The sequence below is a fragment of the Gambusia affinis genome, linkage group LG12 (assembly GCF_019740435.1).
Source record: "Gambusia affinis linkage group LG12, SWU_Gaff_1.0, whole genome shotgun sequence".
Classification (NCBI taxonomy): domain Eukaryota; kingdom Metazoa; phylum Chordata; class Actinopteri; order Cyprinodontiformes; family Poeciliidae; genus Gambusia; species Gambusia affinis.
Genome location: NC_057879.1, coordinates 24,793,980 through 24,810,184, shown reverse-complemented (window position 1 = coordinate 24,810,184; position 16,205 = coordinate 24,793,980). Strand labels below are relative to the sequence as shown.

General features: G+C 36.9%; 1 protein-coding gene across 3 annotated transcripts in view; it reads left to right on the top strand.

The window, feature by feature from the left end:
* The window catches only part of LOC122841291 (neuropilin-1a-like), a 130,388-nt gene that overhangs the window by 74,700 nt on the left and 39,483 nt on the right, over window positions 1-16,205 (top strand). For all 3 annotated transcript variants that reach the window (XM_044134488.1, XM_044134489.1, XM_044134487.1), the window contains 2 exons: window positions 8,707-8,934; window positions 13,104-13,274. In XM_044134488.1, coding sequence (XP_043990423.1) covers window positions 8,707-8,934; window positions 13,104-13,274 — 399 coding nt within the window. The remainder of the gene's footprint in view (window positions 1-8,706; window positions 8,935-13,103; window positions 13,275-16,205) is intronic.

Here is a 16,205-nt window from a genome sequence, read left to right as displayed (position 1 = left end):
GATAATGTATTAAGATGACCTGTCAGGCTTCCCTGAACAGGTCATTACATTTATTTATGTACAAAATCATTCTCAGATAATGAGATTTTAGTCTGCTCAGTTCAGAATGAGCTGTTTTAGGGCATCTGTCACTTTAAACCCAAATAATCTGCTGCTGGCCACAAACCCAACTCAACGTTTACACTCACGCGTGAAAATTTCTGCAAACAGACGCACAATTACACAACTTTTCCATCTTTGAAAAGCATTAATTGAGCCTCCTTCACAATGAACAAGAATGCAGCAAGTGGTTTCTGGATGGTAATTCAAAAACAAAACACTTGCCTCTTCCAGCAGTCATTGTACAGCGCAGAGGTAAAACCAGCTGACCAAACGTGCTGGAGCTCTGCTTGGGTTGCTAGGCAACAGGCTCTGCTTGACCGGGGTTGCGACGTTACACTTGAAAAGTTTTTAAAATGGCTAATTTTCTTGACACCAAAAAATATTAACTGACTTAAAGTTAGTTTTGCTGGAAAGTTACTTACAAGTTTCTTTTTCTTATTTCAAGCGTATTTCCACTAGAAATTAGAACAAAAAATATTTGGCAGGATTTTGTGCTTTTGCAGTGTGGTCCTGATACATACTGGTCGCTATGGTAACCATCAACTGAAAACCGCAACATAACGTAACTTATGTAGCAATAAAAGTGAGGAGAAAATATCTTATATAAGAGATGAAATGTATTTGAAGAATAAACAAACCAATTTTGAGAAAACTTACACTTATCGTGATTAGGACTGGACGTATCACAATATAAGCATTTCATATCAGTCGATATTGATAAATATTGATTAGTCTATTGAAATTTGACATTTTCTGTCTCATCCACAGTTTTCACTCCTCACTGTTTGTTTTTGAGCAGTTATGAGGCACAGCGGGGAAACCTTAAACTGCTGCAGCGCAAGTTACTCGACAGGTTGTTGCTAGGTAACCAGGGGGAGCTGGAACTGCTCATTACGCAATAGGTTGTTGCTAGGTAACCAAAGAGTGAGTGAGTTAATGCTACCAACCTAGGTTAGCTAGCTGTTTAAGGTTGAGCTGCTAAAGCCTTTCCTCTGCCTACATCTCCCAGAATGCTGTGCGGTTCAGTGAACGTTCTCTCTATTGAATGTTGAATTTTCTATCAGCTGTATTATTTAGGTCTATTGCGACATACATTATTGATTTATTGTCCAGCCTTAATAATAATAACATCATAAAGATCCTTTACAGCAGCAACAAGCTGTAGGATTTATCGATGCTAACATCTCCTGAACGCTGAGTGTCCAGCTCTGTTTTCCGCCTGGTGTTTTTGTTTCTGTTTGCATTTGTCGCCCTTTCTTTGTCCCTTTGTGTCTGAGTAACAGACAGGTGTGTGGGACCTCGGGCTCATTTAGCTAATGGGCTGTTTGTCCTTGGAGGCAACAGGGGTGACCTGCAGATGAGACGGATGCTGTGGCACAGAGAAACGGCTCTGAAACTGGGACACAAGTGTGTGTTTCCGTCTGCATGCGTGCGTGTGTGTGTGTGTGTGTGTTGGCCTCAATACGGGTCCTCCACCTCCTAACAAGTTAAAAACAGCACTTGTTCTCACTCAGGTAATCCCCCTGCCATGCTGCTGCCTTTTCTTCTCGCCACATTTAAAATCCATTACAGCCGGAGCAGCAAACTGTAACCGGCTGCTAAATGGAGCCGCTGCTCTGCTTACAAATGGGCTTTAAATTCAGTCGCAGCCGCCAGCTTTCTCTCTCTGTGGCATTGTGACTCCCGTTCTGATTTGTCTTTTGATCTGGGATATTATTCTGAACAGTAAACCCAGTGGTGCCACCAGGACACATCAAAAGATTACCGAAAAAACATTAATTTAGTTAATTTATGCCTGTTTAACCGACATATGGAGCCATATTTTTGGGCGAGTTCCTGTTTCATTTTGGTAATTTGATTTCTTTCTGTCTGAAATTTGTTTGGTTTTGGATGTTTAAAACAAAGAATAAATATTTTTATATAGCTCTAATATACAACCAAACAAATATCAGGTTTCTGTTTTAGTAAATTTAACCGTTTCAAAATCCACATTTTTAATTTGAATTCAACAGGTAGTTCTTTTTTAAAGCTAGTTAGTCAAATAAAATCAGATTCTGACTGAAATCTAATAAAAAAGTCAAATGTGAAATATTTCAGTTTCACCCCTTTTATTCAGATTCAAACCTTTAAACTGTCAAGTTCAGTCCACAATATTTTAATTCAATCCAACATATTATCGTTCAAATTCAATTCATTATACTGGGAATTAAATTAAGTGTTTCTTGTGTAAATGGATCCAAAGCGTCTAATTAGTTTCATAGCAAATCAGTGTTATTTCAGGGTAATTAATGTTGTTTTCAGTCCAGTTTAATGGACTTCAGGGAGAATTTTCCATTTTAAATTCAGTAAATCAAGTCCAGATTTTGAATTATTTGTCCTGACAAAATTACACATCTTCAGTTGATACATCTAATTAAAAAAAATAAAATAAAGTAAGTCACAAATTAGAGGACTTTTATTGTGAAATTCATTCAGAAAAGATTTACTTTTGCTGCCTTCTTGGTGAAAATCTATAAATATTTATTTTAAATCTTTTTTCAACCAGAAGATGTTTTAGACATAAAAAAAGTGATGTTGCAGTAAACTCTGTCTGGACTAATTCATTCATTTGTTTGTTGCTTTTTTGCATTGAGGAGCTGAAAATACTTGAAAAAAAACATTTGTTTTCTAACCGTTCATAATGAAGTCATTGTGGTCATGCTGGGAGGGTGGTGTTGCTCCACCATCAGAAAAAACAAACTGCAGCTTGAGGAAGTCGCTTGGATAGTTGTGGATGCAGAAAACCGTTTCTTCCTGATTTACGGCTGATTTCTAAGAACCAGAACCAGAAGTGAGTCGTGTTGCAATCGTTCCCCACCTTCCTTTCTGCATTTCTGTGCATTAGTTTGTGGCTTCAGCCCTCACCTCCCTGCCTGTTATTACGACATGGAAACCCTTAAACACAGCCTGAAGCGTCCAGACGACACGCTCCGCTGCGCTTAAAGATGGCGGCGGTAATGAGCGTTTTGCTGCAGCGTTGGGTTGCGTCGCTCCACCCTTTCTTCTGACCACAGCGAAGATTTCGTTTATAAATGATAGCCAAGTGGGACATTTCTCCCCATCAAACTGGGACTATATTGGTCCCAGCTCTACATTTGATGTTGGTTTTTAACCAAAAACACATGTCTCTGTTTTTTTGTGAGAATATTTTAAAGCCATTGCTGATTGAATGGCGTCGTCTAGGCCTGTCACAATAACAACATTTGTTGCGTGGCAAACTGTGATAAACAATAATGTTGTTGCTCTGAGGCCATTTTCAAGGAATATGCAGCTGCAAAAAACCTTAAGAACCGTGGGAATAAATACAATTTGATGTGATTAGTATAAAATATTACATATTTTCTTATAATCAAAATAAGGGGATGGTGATGAAACTTTTTATTATGTGGTGATGAAGTCACAATATATGATTTAATAATTTATTAATATAATATAAGCTTCTGTATTTTGCTTAAACCTTACTTGTAAGTTTTGTAAAACTGTGACTTTAATGCGGTCTACACTGTAAAAACACATAATCTTACCAAGTATTTTTGGTCTAGTTTCTAGTGGAAATATCTTAGTTTTGTCTCAATTCAAGTATTCTCACTTAAAAGTAACTTTTTCAGCATCGATATAGGAACTTGTTTTAAGTCAATAATGAATTAATACTGATTGAAAAGTCCTGATTATTATTTCAGTTATGACAAGACATTTTCCCGTGTTGCTCTGCCAGCGGAACTAGAACTCGGTTGCTAGGTAACGGCCTGCGCTTGGCTGGCGTTGCTAGGTAACGGTGCAGTGCCAGTTGATTGCGAAATAATAAGTGGACCTAGTGCTTTCACACCGATATTAAGAAATTATTTACTTAAAACAAGCTCCTATATCTTGCTAGAAAATTACATATGAGTTTTATAAAAGCTACATACTGCAGCTTTAAATTCTTATATAATATTTATTTATTTTTTGTGTAAAATTGATCTTTTAAAACATTTGGATCGGCAAACCTGCGCTGATTTCCCCTCCTCTCTCGGCCCCGGCTGCGTGTTTCTCAGACTCTCTCTCCCAATCGAAACATGCTTCACCTCCCGCCCTCCTCATCATTTATCATGTCACCCCTTAATGACGCCACCTGTGTCAACAGCAAGGGGTCCTCAGCGGTGTGTGTGTGTGTGAGTGTGCGTGTGTGAGTGTGTGTGTCTCGCTTCGTGTCACATCTGGACCCGGCAACATGAGAAACGCTCCTCTTCCTCCTCCAACACGGTAACTTTCACGCCGCAGCCTCTGCCTCGGAGCGATGCTTCGCCCTCATCGCGCCTCGTGTCTACGCCGTTTCCCCAACATCGCTCTCTGTCTCGTGACATCGCTCACGTCGAGGTGTGAGCCGCCATGACGGATGAGAGGCGGCGCAGGCTTCTATGGCGGCAGACATGTAAAAATATCTGCCGCCTCTGTTTACATGTTCATCCGTTATTTCATGATGTGAGTTTATGATCAAAACAGCTAATTTGTGTAAACACAGGATCGGTAGCCATTTATACCAACTACACCAGGGGTGCTCAAAGTGTGGCCCGGGGGCCATCTGTGGCCCTTGGACTGATTTTGTGTGGACCCAACAGCAATTAAAAAATGATACAAATTTTGCCCGTAGACGCAGATGGAGACTTAAAGAATGGTTACCAACATAATTTTCTTACACAGGAAAACTTAAAGTACCACATGAATTATTCGTCTTTTTAGTTTTAACTTTTCTTCACCCAGAACGGTTTCAATCTTAAATATAGCAAACGTTTTGAAACAAAGGGATCCAAATCTTGTTCTGATTACTGAAAATAAATTTATTCAATCGAGTCCAAAAGAAACTGAAAACTGAACATCTTTTTATACAGCAAACCTGCAAAATTAAAGTAGTTCTACGTTGTAAGTTTCTGTCAAAAAAAATCATAAAGTTTCTGGCAGAAATTTATTCCCTTTTTTCCATTTACAAAGGTCCTAATACACCTTCAGAAAAATCCCTTTCAAGTGTTTGCTGTAGAATAAACATCCAGCTTCTTTATTTGCTTGATTTTAGGTTTTTGTTTTTGGGGTTTTTTTACCCACATGGCAAAACCTCAATAATATTGTAAATTATCACTTTATCTCAGGCGTGTCCAAACATTTGAAATTCAGAAATTTCCAAATTTTGTGTAGAAAATTATTGATTTCAAATTTCCTTGTTTTTTCTAGAAAATTTCTGAAATTACTCTCAAAGTTTCTGAGTTTTTGGCAGAAATTTACTGCTTAGCAAACTACTTGGGTTTGTTATATTAAAATAAATGCATCTAGTATTCAGGGTTTTTTGGCTTCCATTGAATAAATTTATTTTGAGCAACAAGAACAGGATTTGGGTCACTTTCTTTCCAAACGTTTGCTATATTTATCCAAGTTTAAAGATTTGGTGATTTGGGCAGCAAAGTTTCCTTTTCAGTAAAAATCTCTGGAAAAACGAACAATTTATGTTGTAATTTTATTTTCTTGAATGTGAAAATTATGTGGTAACAATTTTTACCCTGATCACAAATCAAAAGTCTCCATCTGCAACGAAGGGCCAAATTTGTATCATTTGTGAATGACAGTGGGGGGCCACACAAAGCCAGTCCAAGGGCCACAAATGGCCCACGGGCCACACGTTGAGCACCCCTGGTCTAAAATTATGCAGCATTTCTGCAATATGACCTGATCTGATTCTTCACGTTGACTTTCTGATTTAAGACTTTTTCTAAATATAAATAAATGTATTTTTTTCAAGCTGTTTGCTGGAGAATTTAGCAGATAAAAAAAACTGTTTCTCTGCAGGAGCTGATTTATTTTTACCTGTTTTTTTTAACATGTATCAGAACAAAGAGTCTCTGTTCTGCACCTTTTGGGTTTCTTTTCTTTGATTCTGAGTTGATTCCTTTAAACATTCAGAGTTTTCGAAGATTTTAAAAGATCAAGCTGAAGATATTTTCCAGACATCTGAGGGCAGATAAGTTATCCCTTTTCTCTGGGTGAAATCAAAACCAGATCCTTTCTTGCTTTGATTATCCTCCATGTCTTACATGTTTCACATGTTTCTGTTTGTCTTTTCTGTCATCTAATGACTCAAATTTGCAGAATTTGTAGCTTTAATGAATTTTAAATGCCTTCGTGACTCTTTGTGTATCTCAGAACAAACAGGAACTATTTTAGTGGCCAGCCGAGCTATAAAAACAACCATGAAACGTCTCTGAACTATTTTCTTGTTCTTCAGAGCTGAATAAAAACGTGAATGGACACGCAGTGGTAAAACACAGCTGCAGATTTACTGAAAGCCGTTTGGGCGAGCCACAGATCTGTTGGGAAAACTGTTAAATGTCCAGATTCGACCAACAGGAAGGAATAAAACCTCGACTTTCAAGCAAAAACTTGTTTTAAAACAGAAACGGATAGAAAACAGCAAAATCTGAATCTTTAAAGCTTTTTAAAAAAAAAATTAACATATTGAGCTTTTCCATGGAGAGAAATGAACACGGAAAACGTCGCTGTGGTTAAAAATTTACAAGATTTTCTAAACCAAAGTTTCCATGTTGCTGATATTTACAGATAATTAACCAATAATTTCTCTCAGTAGATAACAAAACAGTTTTTAATGTTTTTCTGCCTTGTTTCTTACCAAATAAAGCATTTATTGGTTTATTTATAGATTAATACCATTTCATTGTGCATTCTTATTAATTTGTCTATTTATGTATTTATTTCATATATCTATTTTATTATTAGTCATATTTAAATGACTTAAAATACCAGATTTATGTACATATTTTTAAAATAAGTTTTATATTGATTATATTTATCAATATTTAACACTTTGGATTCTTGTCATCAAGACTCCAAAGTAATTTCCTAATAATTTCCTCTTTAGGATCGATAAAGTACATTCCATTCTGTTTAATAATTGCTTAGTAATAATTAAATTCTGGTTATAAAATTCTGTGTTTCTGCAGAATAATGTAATAAAACCAAAAAGAAACCCAAAATACTGGAATCCTGACAGATGACAAGATTATTATCTAATTGTTTGTCGTGTTAGAAAAATAACATGTGAAACAGATTTCCTGAGTAAATAATTGCCTGTGTTTCTGTGTTTCTGTGTTTGTCTGTTTTTGAGTTTTTGTCTCGTTGCTTCATGTTGACACTTTCAAATTGCCTGAAACTGCCAGGAAATACGAGCCAAACTGGGCACAGGCTAATGTCTAATTAAATCTAAGAAAATCTGTTTTATTGCAGCAACAAAATGTTTCACAGAAAATAAAACTATTATATAAACACAAAAGCAGCTTCTGTTACAGTGTTTATGTATTTAGGTTTGGGGGGAAAACCTAAATACAGTTTTTTAAGTAAATAAAATAAAAATCAGAGTCTAGTTAAGATATTAACATTTTCATTTCCGTTAAACATCTTCAAAATGGGAAAGACAAGGAAACAACTCCTAATTCAGATGTTACAATCGAGGCACATACTTTCACATGAAAATTAAATTAAGAGTAGGATACTGTACAGCAAGGCAACATTTCTGCATAAAATGTGTCAAAAATATTGAACTGCAAAATCTGCGTTTTCTTAATGCAAGAAGTGAAAACAAAAACTGTGCAAACAGCAGAAATGTCGCTTACCAGCAGAAATTTTATTTCTAATGAGTAAAAACTGAAAACACAAGCAATTTGTTGAGAGCAGTGATTATTCTATTATATTTTATTTAAGAAGCAGCTGTTGGGAGGAAGGATCTATGATTACGCCTTTTTGTGCACCTGGGATGTACTGTGAAGTATAGAGGAGAATCTGAGACCAACTATTTCACTTTTTAAACCTTTCTTTAAATGTTTAACAGGAAAAGAAATTTAACTCGTTCACCTTCCATGTGAATTTAAAGCTGCATTATTTAACATTTGTAAACGATTAAGAAAGATAGATTTTTTTAACCTTTCAGGAAATTGATCTCCCAGAGCTACTATTGCTGTCTCCAACAACCAATCAGAGCTAGGAGGAGGGTCTTAGTGCTGTCAATCAATCTCATATACACGCTACTAGATGTGTTCATGAGGAAGAAACAACTTGATGACTATGCTAACTAGCCGTAGCATTCAAATCGAGCTATGCTAGCTGCAGCTTAGCACAGAGCAAAGGGATGGGGGGAGGAAAGATGAGATTGTTATTGACAGCGCTAAGACCCGCCTCCTGGCTCTGATTGGTTGTTGGAGACAGCAATAGTAGCTCTGGGAGATCAATTTCCTGAAAGGTTAAAAAAATTGTTAGTTTCAAGCTAGTCCCCCAGATTAACTTTTCATATTTTATTCAACAATCATGTAAATATATATATATATATATATATATATATATATATATATATATATATATATATATATATATATATATATATATATATATATATATAGTAAAAGTTACATACTGCAGTTTTAATGAAAATGTTCAAATTGTGAATTGGAAACACGAATTCCCTGAACTGGTTTTATTTCTGGACGTTTCAGCTTCAGAGAAGTTCTGACTCCTCATCTGTGTCGCCTTCAGGTCCAGAATGCTCCCGGAACTTCACGGCTCCCAGCGGCGTCATCGAGACGCCGGGTTTTCCCGAGAAATACCCCAACAACCTGGAGTGCACCTTCATGATATTCGCCCCCAAGATGGCAGAGATCACGGTGGAGTTCTACAGCTTCAACATGGAGCCCGACACCACGCCTCCGGCCGGCGCCGTCTGCCGCTACGACTGGCTGGAGGTTTGGGACGGCTTCCCCGCCGGTGAGCAACCAGAACCAGAAGCTCCGTTAACGAAATGAAAATCGCAAATTCAGAGAGTTTAAACTACAAACATGCATTAATTGGACAAGATTTTATTTGAATAGTTTTGACGTGATTCATTTTGAAGTGCAAGATTATTGAACTAATTCACTTTTCAAAAATTAGATTTTTGAAAAGTGTTCAAATGTTGAACAAGAAACATGAAAAGCATAGATTTCAAATTTTTAATGGTGAAAATTAAACTAGTTCCCCAATAAATTTCACTCCAAATTTTTACATTTTGAACAGAGGACATTTATTTTTTTTATGAGTTTACTTTGAACATGAATTTTGAGCAATATTGAGTTTATAGTTTATTTGCAGTCCTCTGCCTTACTTTGTCAAAAAACAAACAAAAACAAAATCTTACCAAGTATTTTTTGTCTAGTTTCCATTGCAAATATATTAATTCACTTGAAATGAGACAAAACCTTTCAGCAGGTAATCTGAGCTTGCATCTAAGTCAATATTTCCTTAATATTTATGGAAAATGACCAGTTTTCTTACATAAAAATGTCTTACATTTTGCTAAAAATTGCTTGTAAGTTAGTTTTGTCTTATCTCAAGTGAACTAATTTAACCGATTAATTTAACTGCTGCAGACAAATAAAATCTTATTAAAATGTTTTTTTTTTATTTAGATACAAGACAAAGTATTTTTCTTCAAATAGCAATGTAAAAAAAAAAGACAAGGACAATAAATCCCAAAGATGTTATTAAAACAGCAGCAGTGCATCTGTTTACAGATTTACAGATTCTTTTTCTGTAAAAATTAGACTACTTTTCTACTTAGTATATAATTGAAGACATAAAAACAACAAAAGTCCTAAGAAATAAAGACTGCCCTCAACTGGACATTTTTGGCACTAATGGCAAAAAGTTTGGACATCCCTGATTAAGGCAAACGGACTAAAGTTTGATTAAATGGGATTAAATAGGAGCTCCAACTCAGTGGAGCTGATAAAATGAGTAATAAACAGAATCATCCAGCAGGTAATGATTGTCCTGTTTGACTCCAAACCAATTCTTCTTTGCACAAATGGCATCTGGATGTACTGACAGCGGAGGGGAGACTCCCACGCAGCTCGCTCATTGTTCCTTCACCAAACCGCGTCTGGAAAACCGGCACATGAATGACGGAGACGCAACCTGTTCACGTTCCCCCTCCTCCAGCTCTGACGGCTCGGCTCTGCCTCCATTGCTGCCTAATTAGCTGTACGACGCGCCGATAATCGCCAAAGCTGCAAACCTGGGCCGGGCGCCTGGCCCACGGCGCCCACAGAGCCTTTTCTCCCTGATTACTGGCTCAGGAACATGAGGGACTGGCGCAGGTACACAGAAGCTGACACGCACTTTACAGCGGTGCCAACCTGTCAGGACTCTTCCTGTCAAACGATCCACGTTGGTGTGTGTTCAGATGCGCGTTCAGATGCGCGTTCAGATGCGCGTTCAGATGCGCGTTCAGATGCGCGTTCAGATGCGCGTTCAGGTGCGCGTTCAGGTGCGCGTTCTGGTGCGCGTTCAGATGCGCGTTCAGATGCGCGTTCTGGTGCGCGTTCAGATGTGCGTTCAGGTGCGCGTTCTGGTGCATCTGTGCTCAAGAGCGTTTGTGGGTTTGATTGAGCCAAATGTGTTTGTCAGGGAAGATAAGGGAGCGTCTCTGCAGGAGGGTTCACTCTGACATGCATTGATCTCATTTCCTTTCAACTTGCTCCCTTTAATTAAAATTCAGTCAACTTAATCAGACTTACAGACATCCGCAGCTTCCAAGGTTTTCATTTGATCAGTCAAGTTTATTTCTATGGCACATTTCAGCATTGAGGCAGTTCAAAGAGCTTTACATCATGAAAACATGAAACATCATTACATTTCGTCAAATTCACATTAAATATGGCTTAATGTTCCATTTATTATGAATCAAAAGCAACTCTAAAAACATGGGTTTTAGCCTTGATTTAAAGCATGTGTCAAACTCGAGGCGCGGGGGCCAAATCCGGCCCGCCATAGCGCTTCATGTGGCCCTTTAGACTCCAAATTACATCAGTTAGTCCCTCCAGTTTTTCGCAAATCCACACAAAATCAACAAATCCAAATGTAACAAATTGTCACCTAGCAACCTCAGCCATGCTCAGGCCCGTTACCTAGCAACCTCAGCCATGCCCAGCCCCGTTACCTACCAACCCAAGCGGAATTGGTCAGCTAGTTTTACCGCTCTGATCTGTACAATGACTGTCGTTGGCTTTCCATTCAGAAATATAATAATATAATATAGATATATAATATAATATAGATATATAATATGATCTATACAGATACAGTTTATTTGAACTGCAGTTCAGCGTCGGGTTTTTACGCTCCCTTACTATTACTAAAAACGCTCAGATTTAGTTTCTTCTTCTCACTCTACCCAGTTTTTGTGAGGCTCCACGTTGCCTGCAGGATGTTTTTCTTTTTTTTCTCCTCCCTATTTTAGGTGTGATTTCATCAGCCGACGGCTTTGGAGTAAAAACCATTTCACACGTCCTGCGATAAGGCTGAAATGGCTCCAAACGTAATCCGTCACAGATCGCCGACTAGCTGCTTCAGACTGTAACTGATAAACGTAATCCATCAGATTACTGCAGCTCAGCATTCCTGTGCGAGTGCTTCATGTCTCTTTTTTTCTTAGCTTTTTACCTCTAAGCTGAATTAAAAGAATATATTTCTGTATCATGTAAGAGGAGATACAGTATCTCCACCAGGCAGCACCACAAGCTTCATTTTTGCGAGTTGGAGATAAGAAAAAAGCTAAAATGTGTGACCAGCTGGGGACTCTAAATGTCATTAGATATAAAACGGCATGTCTCTCTGTGCCTTTAATGAAAGAAGAAGAAATTTCTCCTCACTTTTAGATATTTATTTTCCCGACGGGTTAATTCCCTGAATAACAAATGCTCACATCAGTTTTTCGTGTTTATCTCGGTTTAAAATGATCCGCCTGGTGCACAGCAGAATTACTTTCACCAATTTACTTTGGTATTCATAAGACGGACCGAATGCATTTATTACTTCATGAAAAAGGTATTGATTTTTCACTCTGTACGCTTCCAGATAATTAATGACACTTAATTACCAGCTCACCATTTGTCAAGAAATTGCAATATGGAGAGAAACCTAAAAAAAAATTACTGCAGTTCATTTAACAAGACATTTCAAGAGTAGGAACAGAAAGTTGGTCATTTATAACAATATTAATGCTACTTTGTAATATTAAAGTTGCCTTTTCTCTAATTAGTTTTAAAAACTATATTTAATTTGTAGAAACATAAGAAATTATGAAGTAATCAAAGTGTGAAAACAGAGCAAAGACCAAAGTTTATTATTATTTTACTTATTTAAAGTGAAATAATTGAATCAGAAAGATAATTTGTACATCAACAGTGGGAAATGTTTAACAGGGAGGTTAGTACGGTAGCCCAAAAGGGTCAACAAAATGCAAAAAAAAAAAAAGACAACAATGCAACAGCAGAAACGTCACAAAGCCAAAATGGAAAAATGGATCAACAAAAAGTCACAACTCAACAGAAAAATCCACGACAAGAAGTCACAACACAACAACGAAATCCATAACAAAACTACAAAAATCTACAAGGCAGCAACAGTCATGGTGCAACAACAAAAACCCAACAAAACAGACAAAGCAACAGCAACAAACCACAAGGAAAGGTTTTGTTAAAATTCCTGATAAACTGGCTGGCGTTTGTTTTGTTGACCCTTCTGGATGATCATATGTGAACAGGAATATTTAAAAAATAGGTTTAAATATTGACTGAAGCCATCATGCTTTACAACTGTAACATTATTATCTGTATTTTAGTCTACAGATTTATCAATGACCTTGCCATCATTCATTTATGTAAAGAAATCTTATTTTTGATATTAGTATCCAAAAAAGTAAATGTTAGAAGTACAGTTCCTAACATGTAAACTGTTTTGAAACCTGATTCTATTTAATCCCAACAATTCATGACAAAACTTCCCCTCTTAGCTACTAACCATGCCGCGTTTGCAGCCGTATGAAAATGTAAGATGGCGTGAATAAGGTGGAAAGTGCTGATGAAGCTGACTGTCTCGTTCTTCCTCTTCCTCAGTGGGTCCTCACATCGGCAGGTACTGCGGCCACAAGTCGCCGGGTCGGATCATCTCCCACACGGGCATCCTGTCCATGACCATCACCACCGACAGCGCCATCGCCAAGGAGGGCTTCATGGCCAACTACACCATCCGAGAGAGGGAGCCGTCCGCTGGGCTCCAGGACGACGGTGAGACGCTGACACTTTCTACAGACGTTGTTAAGGATTGTTCCTGAAATACAACAATAATGTTGGACTTGCTGGGATATTGTTATTTCTTTAATATTTCTATTCAGTTTTAAAAGGGGCTTTTTATCTTAGAAATGTAAACAAAACTCTTAAATTTAGGTATGCAGAGTATTTCAATTTGGGCTAATATTGCTCTATATTATTGTTATATATTGATTTATCTAGCTAGCTATCTGGCTATTTGTTTAGCTAGGTAATTAGCTAGGTATCTAGCAATCTTCCTGTTTATTTGTCTGTCTAGCTAGCTATCTAGCAATCTAATTAGTTATCTAGCTAATTAGATAGCTACTTTAGCTATCTATGTCACTGTCTATCTGTCCATCTAGCTTGATAACCAGCTATTTGGCAAGCTATATAGCTACCTTTTCTGCTAGCTAATTAGCTATCTATCTAGCATGTTGTTTGTCTATCTCGCTATCTGTATGTCTAGCTAATTAGCTATTTGTATAATCTATCTAGAAGTAAAGGGTCGTTAAAATGAGCCCGCTCTTATTTATCGGCCCTAACCAATGTTTATCGCGACATATTGTGCATGACAAAATAATAATTTTAACAATCAAATGACTAATATTTAAATATAAATATGAAACTAAAAAAAAGGATTTCACTTCAACATTGTTCAAACATCATTGAATATTTTTTAACAATCTCTAAAATCAAAATTTCTGTTTGTCATATGAACTTTATAGTTCTCATAATAGTAATATTTGCTGCAGGTCAGAGTTCATTTGTTCTTGGTAAATAAACACTTTCAGCCAGTGGAGCCTGCAGGCTGCACTAATGATGTGTGATTTGTTTTGACTCGCTGCTTTAACACCTCTGTTCCTGCAACCTGACACACATTTCTCAGCTCTACTGAACACGCAATGAAATGTTATCTAGTATTTAAATCATTAACAAGTCATGCAACTCATTAATGGGAAAAAAAACAAAAGATATTTCTGCTGTTTAAAGTATTATAACATTTATTTCTCAATAAAAATGTCACTGAATGTCTTTTACATGATGACTCCAAGTCGGTTTTGTGTTGAGTACCAATAAAAATGGATTCGATTCCAGCAGTAGCATCACTCAGTTTATTGTTTCAAGAATTATTTAGGATCCTGAATCAGCTTTAGTAAGATGGATTGATATAAACTAGATTTACTGGTCAGAAAATGTGTAAATAAAAAAACCAAAATGTTTTTAACAAGGATAAAACAAAGTAGTTTTACAGAAACTAAGTACAGCTGGATTTAATGGTGGTGAAACTGGTCAGAAAATCAACCAACTGAGCTGAAAAATGTACCTGACCAGAGAGAATAAAAGTGAGAAAACAAAAGAGCAAGATAATAAAATAAAAATCATGAAAAACAACAAAAACATCTTCAGCCTTTGGGCAACAGAAAGAACATATGGAGCAACTTCTAGATTTATCTCTAGCCACAGTTTGGAAATGTAAATATCAGTTGTGAGATCTAAATTTAATCATCTCTTATTCTTTTTAGATTATTATTTCGATTCAGAGTTTCTTCCTGGAGCAGATAACTTGTTTTTTTATCGCTTCGACCCATTTTCAGCTCCTATCTTCTGCTGCTGAGCAATCTGTTTGACCGATTTCACACCAGACTTTTATCAGGAATCTCCGATTCTGTTAAAGTTGCTTTCTGGGGATTTTATTCCTCCTGCTCCCTGACAGAAGAAGCCGGTTTTCTGCATAGCTGGGATTCCCGTAGAGGTCTAAAAGGCGTTTTTAACCCTTTGGCTGTCGCCGGCGCTGACCCGGTTCAGGAATGCTGGGTCCCACGGTGTCTGACGTTGGCGCTCTGGGGAAACATTCACGTCAAACAAAACTGATTTTACTGGAGGACTTTGAAGCGACTGCAGGATTTATTTCTTTGTTCTGGGATGTCGGCGTCCCGGCTGGACAGGGAAGGGACGGATAAATATCGATTTACCAAAATAACAAGTTTGGTGAGACAAACTTCTGCCCACGTTTTGTTTGTGAAACTCAGGATTTGATGCAAAGTGTTTGTGTCAGGTTTGCAGACCTTCTGTCTCCCACTCAGAAACACTCACACTTCCTTTTGTGTCCTCCTCCCTTTTCCTTCCCAAGGTTCTCCTGCTGTGACAGAGAAGACTCTCAGTTGCAGAGCTGCGTTTCGTTTACAGATTTGTTTAAAGTTTGACATGCTTTCTCTTAAACTTAGTGCCAGATTCGCCAAAACAAAGACACAAACATGCAGAAACTCATCAAAATCACCACATTAAAATATTAAAACTATTACATCTGAAACGATTAATCACGATTAATCGATTATTGAAATAGTCAACTAATTTAGTAATTGATTAATTGTTAACTGGCAACAAAAGATCATTTCCTGAAACAACATTAATTGTGGTTAATTGATTTTTAAATAGTTGTCAACTAATGCAGTATTTGATTAATCGTTAACTGCCATATTTAGACTCAAGAAGCCATTTGTAGAAATGACAAATAATAATTGATTAACCCTGATTAATCAATATAATGATATCATTTTGTCATTGGTTAATAATAATACATAATACAGTCTCAATAAAGGTCATTTGCTGAAATAACAAATAATAATGGATTATTTATAATACTCAATGAAGAATGATTAATCAATAATAATAATTGTAAATAATTTAGTAATTGATTAATCATTAACTGCCCTGTATAAACTCAGAAAAGGCTATTTGCTGGAATAACAATTATTATAGATTAGTTCTGAAACAATTAATCGGATTAATCATGATTAATCGACTATTAAAATAATCGGCAACTAATTCAGTAACCAATTAATCGCTACCTGCCGTATAGACTCAAAAAAGGCCTTTTGCCGAAATACCAACATGCTCAGAGCAGCA